General features: G+C 53.2%; 1 protein-coding gene across 5 annotated transcripts in view; it reads right to left on the reverse strand.

Moving 5' to 3' along the window:
- The window catches only part of auh (AU RNA binding protein/enoyl-CoA hydratase), a 448,738-nt gene that overhangs the window by 333,923 nt on the left and 98,965 nt on the right, over window positions 1–15,850 (reverse strand). For all 5 annotated transcript variants that reach the window (XM_072516831.1, XM_072516830.1, XM_072516829.1 and 2 more), the window contains exon 2: window positions 13,475–13,542. In XM_072516831.1, coding sequence (XP_072372932.1) covers window positions 13,475–13,477 — 3 coding nt within the window. In that variant the 5' untranslated portion in view covers window positions 13,478–13,542. The remainder of the gene's footprint in view (window positions 1–13,474; window positions 13,543–15,850) is intronic.

A 15,850-nucleotide genomic window follows, 5' to 3' on the forward strand; every position in this document is an offset into this window, starting at 1 on the left:
TTGGAAGAGTTAGACTCAGAAGAAGGTCTGGAGACTTTATTACATTATATGGATAAGATTTATGAGAAATATGACTTGTTAAGTGCGTATGAAGCATGGTCGGATTTTGATAAGTTCCGGAAAATGGAGGATATCTCCATGGAAGACTATATAATGGAATTTGGCAGACTATATAAAAGACTGCAGAAACACAACCTGGAATTTCCACAGTCCGTGTTGGCCTTTAAATTACTTGACTGTGCTAGAGTGAGCAACATGGATAGGCTCCTGGTTTTGACAGGAGTTCAGTTTACTAATAAGGATACCTCATTCGAAAAGATGACAAAAGCTTTACAAAGGTTTCTGGGGAAACATTCGATTCCGATGGCTCTGATGACCCAAACAGATCAGCCTGCAATAAGGCAGAATATGGAAGATACACTACTAACAGGATGGCAAAATCGTATGGCTATGAACAGGGCTCAAGACTATAGACGGAGACCGAGACAAGGAAATTATGAAGACAGAAACCCAGTTAGAACCTACAATAGGAAGATGAACCCCAGAAATGCACGGGGCATGATAAATCGATGGTTTCGATGTGACTTAATACCATTATGCTTTCAACTGTCCAACTCGTTATGATAGAGTGTTTGAAGCGACACATGATACGGAAGAGTCAGAAGAGGAAAAAGAGAGTGACCAGAAAGAAGGCATTGTCCTATTGACAAGCAGTTTTACGCCGGTAATGAGGGTATTGGTTGCAGAATCCTTCAACTGTGCTGTATTGGATAGTGGCTGCACATCTACTGTGTGTGGAATTGACTGGTTAAAATGTTACCTGGACTCTTTGAAGGCTGAAAATCGTAACAAGGTTAAGGAATTTTAAAGTTCCACACGTTTCAGGTTTGGGGATGATAATACTCTGAAGTCGCTGAAAAGAGTGGTGATCCCTTGCAATATTGCCGGTGTGAATCATTTCATTAGCACGGATGTTGTATCAAGTGAGATACCTTTGCTTCTGAGCAGACCGTCGATGAAGAAAGCACACATGAAACTGGATATGGAACAGGATAAGGCAACAGTTTTTGGAAAGACGGTGAACTTACAATTTACACAGTCGGGACACTATTGTATTCCATTACTGACAAATAATATTTCAAGTAGAGTGGTTAAGGATGTGTTAATGGGAGCTGAAAATGGGACTTTAGCTGATAAAAAGCTTGTGGTATTAAAACTGCATAGGCAATTTGCACATCCGTCTCCTCGGAGGCTGAAAATTTATTAAAGGATGCAGGGGTAAGGGATGACGACTATACTGAACTGATAGAACAGGTTAGTCACCGCTGTGAAGTTTGTAGGAAGTACAGAAGGACACCAGCACGACCGATAGTAACCCTACCTTTGGCCAGGGACTTTAACAACATTGTGGCCATGGACCTTAAGATCTGGGATAAAGCAAATAATATATTTATTTTGCATTTTGTCGATTTAGCAACCAGATTTAGTCAATCAACGATTGTACAAAGTAAAGAAAAGAGAGTAATTCTGGATCAAATCGTGGAAAAATGGATAGGGATAGGAATGGGTCCACCGGCAAAATTCCTTACGGACAATGGGGGAGAATTTGCTAATGATGAGTTTAGGGATATGTGTGAAAAACATGAATATCAGAGTTATGATACGGCTGCAGAAAGCCCATTTCGTAATGGTGTCTGTGAAAAGAAATCATGCTGTCATCGGTGACATGCTTCGGAAAATTTGGCAGATCGACCAAATTGCGGGCTAAATTCAGCTTTAGCATGGGCAGTACATGCAAAGAATTCATTGCAGATGGTCGGGGGGCTATAGTCCTTATCAATAGTGTTTGGTAGAAATCCTAAACTTCCATCCATTTTGGATGACCAGCCTCCAGCTTGGGAGGGGACTACAATTAGCTCTGGTTTTGCTGAACATTTAAATGCATTACATAGCAGTAGAAAAGCTTTTTTGGAAGCAGAAATCTCTGAAAGAATTCGCAGAGCTTTAAGACATAATGTACGGCCATCAGATGCCATTTTTTCAGCAAGGAGGCATGGTATACTATAAGAGAGACAATTCTAATGAATGGAAAGGCCCAGGGAAGATCATAGGCATAGATGGCAAACAATTATTTTGCAACATGGTAATCAAACTGTTGGGGTACATTCATCAAGGATATGGGTACAGATTACAAATTTTCAAATTTAGACAGAGTAGACAGACATGACGAGGAACCAGAGTCATCTGGTACGCATGTGTTACAGAACTATGAGGACCAATTAACTGATATAGACAGGATTTCTGTGGAGGAACACAACACTTCTGATGAATTAGAACAGGCCATTTTTCCGAAAGGGCAACTGCAAAAGTTGGTACAAAAGTGACATACTTGCCTGAAGGGTCCAGTCAATGGAAGGATGCAACTGTTATTAGTAGAGTAGGAAAGGCCACTGGAAAGTATGAACATGGTTGAATGTACAGCATTCAGGGGAAGGAATCAAGACAATGGATTGGGAAAACGACATTCAAAAATGGAGGGCACAGAACCGCAGTGCCAGTTCAAATAGTACATCGGATAGTGAACAGGTCCGCATGAAAAGGTCGAGAACTATTGAAAGGACATCCCACAGCAGAAGGGAAAGATCAAGCAGTAGCAGTACAGAACGAGATACCAGACGGGAGAGGGGACGTAGTTTATCAAGATCTCGGAACATGAGTAGACTACGAATACTAATAGGAGTAGAAGCCCACATGCACGTGAGATTTTGGTGGCTTCAAATAAATTAGATGAAAAAGTTATCAAAGAAGCTAAACAGCAAGAATTGCATAGTTGGAATTAATTTGGGGTATACACGGAAGTACCGGATAGGGGACAAAGAGCTCTATCGCACAGATGGATTTGCACGAAAAGGTTCCGGATGGAACTTATAAGGCAAAGGCCACGCTTGTGGCAAGGGGATTTGAAGAAAACTTAGAAGATCAGGATTTAAGGGTAGATTCACATACAGCAGGAAAGGTTATTTTAAAGATGTTCTTGGTTCTATTAGCCACAAAGGCATGGGAATGCAAATCTATAGATATAAAAGCTGCCTTTTTGCAGGGGCATCAGCTCCAGAGAGACATTTTTCTCCGTCCTTCTAAAGAAGCAGCTAACACAGAAGGGGTACTCTGGAAGGTTGAACAAATGTATATATGGATTAAATGATGCATCTGGAGTCTGGTATTTTTCGGTAAGGTCAGTTTTGTTAAAGTTAGGCTGTTGCCAGTGAAAGCAGATCCTGCAATGTTTTACAGGCACTATAAAGGAAATCTTTCTGGCATTTTTATGATGCATGTCCATGACTTTTTGTGGGGTGGGTCTAGTGATTTTGAGCTATTGTAATCTCTGGTTTGAGGAACAAATTCAGGGTTGGAAGTCAGGCTTCCGGTGCATTTAAATATATTGGACTGGAAATTGGACAGACTAAGTTAGGGGCAACTTTACGTCAGCAATCTTATTTGGAAAGCATCAGCCCAAATAGCAATTAGTCGTGGCCGAGTTTCACAAAAAGACGCAATGGTTTCAAAGAGAAAAAAAAGAGCAACTGCGAAGTTTAATTGGGCAACTGAACTGGTTAGGTAGACAGGACTGGACCCGGACGCGAGTTTTGATGTCTTAGAGTTGAGTACAAAAATGAATGATCAAAAGTGGAAGACATAATAAGAGCAAATAAAGCGTTGGCCAAACTAAAAATGCAGGAGTGTGTTTTGAAGTTCCCGGTTTTAGGTGACCTAGGCACTTGAAACTCATAGTTTATAGTGATGCGTCCTACGCAAATTTATGTGATAAGGTTTCAAGCGCAGGTGGTTTTATAATTTTCCTTTTGGGGAACAATGGTAAATGTTGCCCGCTTGTGTGGGAAACAAAGAAAATAAGGAGAGTGTAAAAAGCACTTTGGCTGCTGAGATGTTAAACCTTGTAGAGGCGGTGGATATGGCTTTTTATATAAGTATGATATTGACAGAAATTTTGGGATTAGGGGATTTGGTTAATATACCTATTGGACTGTCACATTGACAATAAATCCCTGTGGGAAAATGTGCACTCTACAAAAAGTGTAAATGAAAAGAGGGTTACGGATAGACATCGCAAGTTTGAAGCAGATGTTGGACAGAGGGGAAATAACAAAATTAAATGGGTCGACAGGAGCTATCAACTGTCAGACTGTTTTACGAAAAGAGGGGCGAGTTCACAGAAAGTTTTGGATATTGTTAATGAAGGGGGGAGGGAGAGGGGAGGGGGGTGGAGGGGGAGGGGGGAGGGGAGGGGGGGGAGGGGGTGGAGGGGGAAGAGGGGGAGGGGAGGGGGGAGGGGGAGGGGGAGGGGGAGGGGGGAGGGGGAGAGGGGGAGGGAGGGGAGGGGGGAGGGGGGGGGAGAGGGGGAGGGGGGAGAGGGGGAGGGGGGAGGGGGGAGAGGGGGAGGGGGGGAGAGGGAGGGGGAGGGAGGAGGGGGAGGGGGAGGGGAGGGGAGGGAGGAGGGGGGAGGGGAGGGGAGGAGGGGGGAGGGGGGAGGGGAGGGAGGAGGGGGGGGGGAGGGGAGGGAGGACGGGGGAGGGGAAGGAGGAGGGGAAGGGAGGGAGGAGGGGGGGAGGGGAGGGAGGGGGGAGGGGAGGGAGGGGGAGGGGAGGGAGGGGGGGAGGGGAGGGGGGAGGAGGGAGGGAGGGGGGAGGGGAGGGAGGGGAGGAGGGGGGGAGGGGAGGGAGGGGAGGGGGGAGAGAGGGAGGGGGGAGAGGGGGGGGGGAGGGAGAGGGGGGAGGGGGGAGAGGGGGAGGGGGGAGAGGGGGAGGGGGAGGGGGGGAGAGAGGGGGAGGGGGGGAGAGAGGGGGGAGGGGGTAGGAGAGGGGAGGGGAGGGGGAGAGGGGAGGGGGCGGGGGGAGGGGGAGGGGGAGGGGGGAGGGGGGGAGGGGGAGGGGGGAGGGGGAGGGGGAGGGGGGAGGGGGGAGGGGGAGGGGGGAGGGGGAGGGGGAGGGGGGAGGGGAGGGGGAGGGGGGGAGGGAGGGGAGGGAGGGGGGAGGTAGGGGGGGAGGGAGGGGAGGGAGGGGAGGGAGGGGAGGGGAGGGAGGGAGGGGAGGGAGGGGGGGGGGAGGGAGGGGGGGAGGAGGGGGGAGGGAGGAGGGGGGAGGGAGGGGGGGAGGGGGGGAGGGAGGGGGGAGGGAGGGGGGGAGGAGGGGGAGGGGGTGGAGGGAGGGGAGGGAGGGGGGAGGGGGAGGGAGGGGGGGAGGGGAGGGAGGGGGAGGGGAGGGGGGAGGGGGAGGGGGAGGGGTAGGGGGAGGGGGGAGGGGAGGGAGGGGGGAGGGGAGGGAGGGGGAGGGGAGAGGGAGGGAGGGGGGAGGGAGGGAGGGAGGGAGGGGGGAGGGGGGAGGGAGGGGGGAGGGAGGGAGGAGGGGGGGGGAGGGAGGGGGGGAGGAGGGAGGGGGGGAGGGAGGGGGGGAGGGGGGGAGGGAGGGGGGGAGGGGGGAGGAGGGGGGAGGGGGGAGTGAGGAGGGAGGGGGAGGGGGGAGGAGGGGGAGGGAGGAGGGGGGAGGGGGGGAGGGGGGGAGAGGGAGGGGGAGGGGGGGAGGGGGAGGGGGGGGAGGGGGAGGGGGAGGGGGGAGGGGGAGGGAGGGGGAGGGCGGTAGGGGGAGGGGGGAGGGGAGGGGGGGGGAGGGGGAGGGGAGGGGGAGGGGAGGGGAGGGGAGGGGGGGAGGGGGGAGGGGAGGGGGAGGGGGGAGGGGGAGGGGAGGGGGAGGGGAGGGGAGGGGGGAGGGGAGGGAGGGAGGGGAGGGGGAGGGGAGGGGAGAGGGGAGGGGGGAGGGGGGAGGGGGGAGGGGGGAGGGGAGGGGGAGGGGGGGAGGGGGAGGGGGAGGGGGAGGGGGGAGGGGGGAGGGGGGAGGGGGGAGGGGAGGGGAGGAGGGGGGAGAGGGGGAGGGGGGGATGGAGGGGGTAGGGGGGGAGGAGGGGGGAGAGGGGGAGGGGGGGTGGAGGGGGGTAGGGGGGAGGGGAGGGAGGGGGTGAGGGGGGAGGGGGAGGGAGGGGGTGAGGGGGGAGAGGGGGAGGGAGGGGGGAGGGGGAGGGGGAGGGGGAGGGGAGGGGGAGGGAGAGGGGGTGGGGAGGGGGAGGGGAGGGGGAGGGAGCAGGGGGAGGGGAGGGGGGAGGGGGGAGGGAGGGGGGGGGAGGGGGAGGGAGGGGGGGGAGGAGAGGGGGGAGGGGGGAGAGGGGGGAGGGAGGGGGGAGGGTGGGGGGAGAGGGGGGGAGAGGGGGGGAGAGGGGGGGAGAGGGGGAGAGGGGGAGAGGGGGGGAGAGGGGGGAGGGGGAGAAGGGGGAGAGGGGGTAGGGAGGGAGGGAGGGGGGAGGGGGGGAGGGAGGGAGGGAGGGGGAGGGGGGGAGGGAGGTGGGGGGAGGGGGGAGGGAGGGAGGGGGTGAGGGAGGGAGGGGTGAGGGAGGGAGGGGGGTGAGGGAGGGAGGGGGGTGAGGGAGGGGGAGGGAGGGGAGGGGGGGGGGAGGGAGGGGGGAGGAGGGGGAGGGAGGGGGGAGGAGGGGGAGGGAGGGGGGAGGAGGGGGAGGGAGGAGGGAGGGGGGAGGGGGAGGAGGGGGGGAGGGAGGGAGGGGGTGAGGGAGGGAGGGGGTGAGGAGGGAGGGGGAGGGAGGGGGGAGGGAGGGAGGGGGAGGGAGGGGGAGGGGGTGGGGGGGAGGAGGGGAGGGAGGGAGGGGGGGAGGGAGGGGGAGGAGGGGGGGAGGGGGGGGGGGGAGGGGGAGGGGAGGGGGGAGGGAGGGGGGGGGAGGGGGAGGGAAGGGGATGGGGAGGGGGAGGGGAGGGGGAGGGGAGGGGGGAGGGGGAGGGGGAGGGGGAGGGGGGAGGGGGAGGGGGGAGGGGGGAGGGGAGGGGGAGGGGGAGGGGGGGAGGGGAGGGGGAGGGGGGAGGGGGGGAGGGGGAGGGGAGGGGGAGGGGGGGAGGGGGTAGGGGGAGGGGGAGGGGGGGGGAGGGGGTAGGGGGAGGGGGAGGGAGGGGGTGAGGGGGGAGAGGGGGGAGGGAGGGGGTGAGGGGGGAGGGGGGGAGGGGGAGAGGGGGGAGGGGGGGGAGGGGGGGGAGGGGGGGAGAGGGGGGAGGGGGGAGAGGGGGAGGGAGGGGGGGAGAGGGGGGAGGAGGGGGGGAGAGGGGGGAGGGGGGAAGAGGGGGGAGGGGGGAGGGGGAGAGGGGGGAGGGGGAGGGGGAGGGAGGGGGGAGGGAGGGGGGAGGGGGAGGGGGGAGGGGGGAGGGGGGAGGGGGAGGGGGAGGGGGAGGGGGGAGGGGGAGGGGGGGAGGGGAGGGAGGGGGGAGGGGGAGGGGGAGGGGGAGGGGGGAGGGGAGGGAGGGGGGAGGGGAGGGGAGGGAGGGGGAGGGGAGGGAGGGTGGAGGGGAGGGAGGGGGGGAGGGGGAGGGGGAGGGGGAGGGGAGGGGGAGGGGGAGGGGGAGGGGAGGGGGGAGGGGGAGGGGGAGGGGAGACTGCTTTGCTGACAGGGGAGGAACTATTGTCGGGGAATACATGGGAGATCGGGAGCGGCTTCTGCTCATGGGGGTACTCAGGGAAGCGGGGGGCGCGGGCCCGGGGCTGGCCTAAAAAGGGTGATGGCTAGTCGGCGGGGGGAGCGGGGGGGGGAAGTCCCCAGTCCAGGCTGATTATGTGGATCGTGAGAGGACTGAATGGGCCGATTAAGAGGGCTCACGTGTTTGCGCATCGAAGGGAACTGAAGGCAGACGTGGCTATGCTGCAGGAGACACATCTTCAGGTCATAGATCAGACGAGATTGAGGAAGGGTTGGGTAATCCAGGTGTTCCACTCAGGGCTGGACTCAAAGACCAGGGGGGGTGGCAATTTTGATTAGTAAGCGAGTGGCATTCGAGGCTGGGAGAATCGTGTCAGATAAGGGGGGTAGGTACATAATGGTGAGCTGGAGGTGGGTAGGTACATAATGGTGAGCTGGAGGGGGGTAGGTACATAATGGTGAGTTGGAGGGTGTATGAGTGGTGCTCGTGAACATATATGTTCCGAATGGACGACGTGGAGTTTATGAGGCGGGTGTTAGATAAGATCCCGGACTAAGAGTCGCATAGCCTGATCATGGGGGGGGGGGGACTTTAACACGGCCATTGATCCGGAATTTGATCGGTTAATATCTAGGTCAGGGAGGAGGCCAGCTATGACAAAGGAATTGAAGGACTTTATGGCAAAGATGGGGGGGTATAGACCCATGGAGGTTTATATGGCCGAGGGCGAAGGGATTTTCTTTTTTTTCTCACGTCCATAAGGTTTACTCTCGTATTGACTTTTTTGTTCCGAGCAGGGCGCTAATACCGAGGGTGGTGGGGACGGAATACTCAGCAATTGTAGTCTTGGATCATGGGCGGGATTCTCCCCCTACCCGGCGGGGCGGGGGGTTCCGGCGTAATGGAGTGGTGGGAACCACTCCGGCGTCGGGCCGCCCCAGAGGTGCGGTTGTCTCTGCACCTTTAGGGGCCAAGCCTTCACCTTGAGGGGCTAGGCCCGTGCCGGAGTGGTTTCCGCTCCACCGGCTGGTGGGAAAGGCCTTTGGCGCCACGCCAGCCGGCGCCGAAAGGTCTTCGCCTGGCGACGCAGGTCGGCGCATGCGCGGGAGCGTAAGCCGCTGCTGACGTCATCCCTGCGCATGCACAGGGGAGGGGGTTACTTCCGCCTCTGCAGAGTGAAGACCATGGCAAAGGCGGAAGAAAAAGAGTGCCCTCACGGCACAGGCCCACCCGCGGATCGGTGGGGCCCCGATCGCGGGCCAGGCCACCGTGGGGTCACCCCCCCGGGGCCAGATCGCCCCCCCCACCCAGGACCAGGAGCCTGCCCGCACCGCTTTGACCCACTGTTCAAAAGGTGGTTTAATCCACGCTGGCGGGACAGGCATTCCAGCAGCGGGACTTCGGCCCATTGCGGGGGGTGGGCCCGCCGGCCGGCGAGGTGCGATTCCCGCCCCTGCCGAATCTCTGGTGGCGGAGACTTCGGGACACGGCGGGGGCGGGATTCATACCTGGCGGGGGTCGGAGAATCCCGCCCCATGTCCCGCATTGGGTGGATTTGCGGGTTGGCGAGGAGAGAGGGCAACGTCCATTATGGAGATTGGATCTGGGGTTGCTAACGGATGAAGCGGTCTGCGGGCGGGTGAATAAGTCCATTCAGAACTATCTGGAAACGAATGACACGGGAGGCGTATCTGCGGCGACGGTGTGGGAAGCTCTGAAGGCGGTTGTTAGAGGGGAGCTAATTTTGATTCGGTCCACAGGGTAAAGGGGGAACGGGCGGAGAGGGAGAGATTGGTGGAGGAGATACTCCGGGTGGACAGGAGATATGCGGAGGTCCCGGACGCGGGGCTCCTGAGGGAGCGGCGGACGTTGCAAGCGGAGTTTGAGTTGTTGACCACAGGGAAAGCAGTGGAACATTTGAGGAAGGTAAAAGGGGCGGTTTATGAGTACGGGGAAAAGGCGAATAGGCTGTTGGCGCAACAGCTTAGGAAGAGAGAGGCAGGCAGGGAGCTTGGTAGAGTGAAGAATAGGGACGGCAACATGGTCTTGGACCCCGGGGGGGGGGGGGGGGGGTGAACGAAGTGTTTAAAGAATTTTACAGTAAATTATATGAATCGGAACCCCCGGTGGTTTGGAGAAGATGAGGCAATTTTTGGATCGGTTGGAGTTTCCGAGGGTGGAGGAGAACCTGGTGGAGGGGCTGGGAGCCCCAATTAAGATGGAGGAAGTTATCAAGGTGCTGGAGGGCATGCAGTCAAGCAAAGCTCCGGAGCCGGACGGCTACCTGGTGGAATTTTATAAGACGTTCTCAGGGATATTGAGCCCACTGCTGGTGAGGACATTTAACGAGGCTGGAGAGAAGGGAATCCTTCTCCCGACAATGTCGCAGGCCTCGATTTCACTTATTCTTAAACGGGAGAAGGACCCTGAGCCGTGTGGGTCATATAGGCCGATCTCGCTTCTGAATGTAGATGCCAAGTTGTTGGCTAAGATATTGGCCATAAGGATAGAAGATTGCGTTCCGGGGGTGATAGGGGAAGACCAGACGGGATTCGTTAAGGGCAGGCAACTCAAGGTCAACGTGCGGAGGCTTCTAAATGTTATTATGGTGCCCTCAGAGAGGGGAGAGGCGGAGGTGGTAGCGATGGATGCGGAGGAGGCCTTTGATCGGGTGGAGTGGGAGTACCTGTGAGAAGCGCTGGGGAGATTTGGGTTTGGAGAGGGATTTATTGGCTGGGTGCGGTTGCTCTACCAGGCGCCTGTAGCAAGCGTACGTACGAACTGGCTGGGGTCAGGGGATTTCAAATTACACCGAGAGACGAGGCAAGGGTGCCTCCTCTCCCTATTACTGTTTGCTCTAGCTATAGAGCCACTGGCCATGGCGCTGAGAGCTTCGAGGAACTGGCAGGGGCTGGTTCGGGATTGAGCAGTTTATCAGGGTATAAATTGAACATGGGGAAGAGCGAAATGTTTGTGATTCAGGCTGGAGGGCAGGAGGAGTGACTGGGGGAGCTGCCGCTTAGATGGTAGGTAAGAGCTTTCGCTATCTGGGAATTCAGGTGGCTCAGAAATGGGAGGTACTGCATAAGCTTAATCTATCCCGGTTGGTAGAGCTAATGGAAGAGAACTTTAAGAGATGGGACATGCCCCCGTTATCACTGGCGGGGAGGGTTCAGACCGTGAAAATGACGGTCCTCCCCAGATTTCTGTTTGTCTTTCAGTGCCTCACCAACTTCATCCCCAAGGCCTTTTTCAAGCTGGTGAACAGGATCATCTCGGGCTTTGTGTGGGTGAATAAACCCCGCGGGTGAAGAGAATGTGGTTGGAGTGTAGTTGGGGGAGGGTGGGTTGGCGCTACCGAACTTCTGCAACTACTACTGGGCGGCTAGCATCGCCATGATTCGGAAGTGGGTAATGGGGAAGGGGTCGGCATGGGAGAGGCTGGAGGCGGCATCTTGTAAAGGCACCAGTCTGGGGGCATTGGTAACGGCACCTCTGCCCTTCTCGCCAACCCGGTACTCCACCAGTCCGGTGATAGTGGCGGCTCTGAGGATCTGGGGGCAATGGAGGAGGCACAAGAATGTGGAAGGTGCGATTTGCAACAACCACAGGGTTACACCGGGCAGGCTGGACGGCAGGGTTCCAGAGCTGGCAGAGGGCAGGGATTAGAAGGATGGGGGATCTACTCATAGACGGGAGCTTTCCCAGCTTGAAGGCGCTGGAGCTTAAATTTAAACTGGGAATGGTTTTAGATATTTGCAAGTGCGAGACTTCCTGAAGAAACAGGTGCCGGCCTTTCCGCTGCTGCTGCCACGGGGGATACAGGATAGAGTAGTGTCCGGTATCTGGGTTGGGAGGGGAAATCTACCAGGATCTGTTGGAGATGGAGGAAACCCGGTGGAGGAGCTTAAGGGCAAGTGGGAGGACGAGCTAGGTGGAGATTTAGAGGCAGGTCTATGGGCGGACGCCCTAAGCAGGGTCAATTCCTCCTCTTCATGTGCCAGGCTTAGCCTAATACAATTTAAGGTGGTCAACCGTGCATATGGCGGCAGCGAGGATGAGCAAGTTTTCGAGGTAGAAGATAGATGTGTGAAGTGTGCGGGAACCCCAGCAAACCATGACCACATGTTCTAGGCATGCCCGAAGCTCAAGAGGGTTTTGGCAGGGGTTTGCGAAGGCAATGTCCACGGTGCTAGGAACCCGGGTGGCGCCGAGTCCAGAGGTAGCGATCTTTGGAGTGTCAGAAGATCCGGGAGTTCAGGGAGTGAAAGAGGCTGATGTCCTCGCCTATGCCTCCCTGGGAGCCCGGAGACGGATCCTTTTAATGTGGAGGGACTGAAGCCCCCGAGTGTCAAGACCTGGGTTAGTGACATGGCTGGGTTTCTCAGGTTTGAGAAAATAAAGTTTGCCTTAAGAGGATCAATGTTGGGGTTCTCCCGGAGGTGGCAGCCGATCGTCGATTTTCTCGGGGAAAATTAAAATGTCAGCAGAAGCAGTATTCCAAAGTTGGGGGGGGGGGGGGGGGTGCGGCTAGGTGATAGATGGTTGCGGTGTGTGAAGATTGGGTCGGGTGGGGAAATGTTTATTTTACCATGTCAATGTCATTGTTATTGTTTTTGTTATTGTTATTAAAATTTGCAAATACTTTAATAAAAATATTTTAAAGAATAAAACAAAAATTATTTGTTCTTTCCGTCAACCACTCGATGTGGCAGCAGGTTCCACATTCTAACCACTCTCTGGGTAAAGACGTTTCTTTTGAATTTTTCACCAAATTTATTAGACATTATAATTATGGCCTCTAGTTTTGGATACATCTACAAGTGGAAAACACCTTCTCCATTCTAGCCTATCAAAGCACTTCAGAATTTTAATGACCTCCATGATCTTTCAATCTTAATGTTTCCTGGCGAATGGGGCACAGGAACGTTCAATCTTTCCTGATGGGTATAATCTCTCAATTCTGGAATCATCCTTATAATTCCTATGTTCATCTTCACCAGTAACTCTATATCCTTTTTGCAGTGCTTAATATAACTTCTCTGCTTTTCATTTCTATTTCTCTAGAAATCCCAGTGCTTTGTTTGTATTTATAATGTCCTTGTTGTTAACTTGCAGTGCTACTTTTAATGATTTCTGCATGTGTACCGAGATCCCGTTACTCTTCTACCCCATTCAATTTTTTGTTTTCCAAGGATTGTGTGACCACCTTTTCCTCCTACCAAAATGCACCACCTCACAATTATCTACATCATAAAAATAATTTGTCATTGACCAGGCCATTTTGCAAGTTTATTAATGTTATCTTTCTCAGTATCACCCATTAAACCCAGAAATGTTTGACTTTTTCTTTTGGTTCCTGAGTCCACATTGTAAATGGTGAACAGCAGTGGTCACAACATAGATTTGTGGAATACCACTTCCCAGTTTCCATCAGTCTCAATAACTACTTTTAATCAAAAACACTCGACTTTGTTTTGCAGCCAGCTTGCTATTCGTTCTGCAATTTTTCTCCTTACTTCACATGCTCTGATTTTAGTCAAGAGTCTACTATGCAGTACCTTATAAAGATTTTTTTAACATCAAAATATATTATGTTTACTCCATTACCCTTGTCTTCTCAGGATTCTATAAAGTTGATTATGCATGACTTCCCCTTTGAAATCCATGTGAATTATTATATTTTCAACTTCCAGCTGACTCATCTTAGAGTAAAGATTTAATTATCTTTCCACCACCAATTTTAAGCTAACTGGTCTATAGTTGCCTGGACTTGCTCTATCGATGTCCCTTTTTCGATACAGAAATAACATTAGGTTATTAATGCTCTAGCATTATACAGTTTTCTACTTAATTTGTATAAACATATAATCATGCCTCTACAATATAATCAACTGTAAGTTACAAATTTGCATGCATGGTTGTGCTTACCATTTTCACAAGGTTTTTGCTGATTGCATTTTTGAACTGTGGTCTGTTTATTCCAAATACAACAATTCCTGTTAAAATAAACAGAGTTGAAAAACCTGTCAACAAATTTCTAATGAAAGTTGTAGAAGTTTGAACCAAAAAAATATACAATAGAATAGATCCTGAGGAAAAATCAAAGGCATGTTCAGGCGATCATGGACAAAAAAGGAAATCTTGTCAAGCAATCTGAGGTATTGAATGAATACCTTGCATCTGTTTTAACTAAAGGTAAGGGTGAGGTTAATGTCACAAGAAGAGGGGGGGGTAGACATATTGGATCAGACCACGGTGGCACAGTGGTTAGCACTGCTGCCTCACAGCGCCAGGGACCCGGGTTCGAATCCAACCTTGGGTGACTGTGTGGAGTTTGCACAATCTCCCCGTGTCTGCATGGTTTTCCTCCAGGTGCTCTGGTTTCTTCCCAGAGTCCAAAGATGTGCAGGTTAGCTGGATTGGCCATGCTAAATTGCCTCTTAGTGTCCAAAGGGTTAGGTGGGGTTAGGGGGGTAGGGCAGGGAGGGGGTTCTTTTGGAATGTTGGTGCAGACTCAATGGGTCGAATGGCCTCCTTCTCCACTGTAGGGATTCTATGATTCTATGAAGGTGCTAAACAGGTTTCTACAATTTAAAATTAATGAATCACTCAGTCCAGATGAGATGTATCTTAATAAAAGCCCAGTACGAAGTCTTACAACACCAGGTTAATGTCCAACAGGTTTGTTTCGAATCACTAGCTTTTTGGAGCACAGCTCCTTCCTCCGGTGAGACCACATCATTAATAAAAGCAAATTACAGATGCTGGAATCAGAAACCAAAAGAAAAAGGCTGGAAAATCTCAGCAGGTCTGGTAGCATCTGTAAGGAGAGAAAAGGGCTATTGTTTCGAGTCCAGGTGACCCTTTGTCAAAGCTAAAAGGCATAGAAAGTGGGAATTATTTACACTGTAGGGTGAGGGAATGAAAGATGAGTCATAGCCACCGAAACCAAGGGAAAAGAGTGCTAATAGCCACAGGAACCAAGGGAAAATAGTGCTAATAGCCACAGAAACAAAGGCAAGCATACGCTAATAGCAGTCCCCAGAGGGAATAAAATGTGTTGAAAAGCCAAACAGCAGAGAAACTAAGATCAGGGGGTAAGCTGTGGCAGATGTAGATGTGGGGGGAGGGAAAGTAAAGGGGAGAAAAGGTAAGGAAAGGGAGGATAAGATAGGGGGAAAGAGTGGGCGAAAATATATATATATATATATATATATATATATATAAAGACAGACAAAAACAAAGGGGTCGAGGTGGGGTAGAGCTAATCATCTGAAGTTGTTGAATTCAATGTTGAGACCGAAAGGCTGCAGCGTGCCGAACCGGAAGATGAGATACTGTTCCTCCAGTTTGCGTTGAGCTTCACTGGAACATTGCTGCAGGCCAAGTGTGAAAGTGTACAAAGCAATAGCATGATGGGAAAAATAGCCAACTTATGTAACCATGTATAAGAAAGCTGTGTCAGCTATTACCAAGGCCAGACCTTGGCTAACTAGATAAAGCTAAGACTCCACATAATCATATCATATCATACAAAGCCAGACGAGGGAAAAGAATGCCTGACCGTAAAACCTGATAACAAAGTCACGACCTAGGAATGTCCTAATAACACAACCTCCTCATGACCTAGGACCAGATACGTCAAAGCATCATGAGGGCAGAGAGGAAAGCAAAATAGGACCACGTCTTAATCCCTCAAAAGACAAGATACTGCGAATAAGCCAGGTCAGGGTCTTTCCATGACAACATGTTTGTTCAGAAGTTATGACTGTATTGATGTCCTGACTACTGATTACATTTTTGAACAATGTCTGTTTTTGTAAACTGATACAGCTTTTGTATAAATATTGAACGGTTTCTCCATGTCTTTGCGAGCTTGAGGAAGAACCAGCAGTTTTGCATGAACTGCTCTCTGACCTCAAACTGTAGCCGTACTGCATGCAGACTTTGGTCAATAAAGACTAAGTTATTTTATCGAAAAAGAGTTGTAAAGTTGTTTTCTCCACAGTCTCGAAACAGGAAAGATTTCCAATTCAACACAAGGGCAGACATGTGGGCATGAGAGCAGGGTAATGTGTTAAAATGGCAAGCAATGGAAAGGTCAGGGTCCTGAATACGCACAGGCGTAAGGTGCTCAGCAAAGCGATCACCTAGTCTACGTTCGATCTCTCCGATGTAGAGCAAGACCACATTGGGAGCAGTGACTGCAATAGACCAAATTAAAAGAGGTGTAAGTGAAAAGTTGCTTGACTTGGAATGAATGTTTTGGGCCTGGAAAATTAAGCATGGAAGAGGTAAGGGGAC

Source organism: Scyliorhinus torazame, chromosome 9, assembly GCF_047496885.1.
Source record: "Scyliorhinus torazame isolate Kashiwa2021f chromosome 9, sScyTor2.1, whole genome shotgun sequence".
In the NCBI taxonomy this organism is placed as follows: Eukaryota; Metazoa; Chordata; class Chondrichthyes; order Carcharhiniformes; family Scyliorhinidae; genus Scyliorhinus; species Scyliorhinus torazame.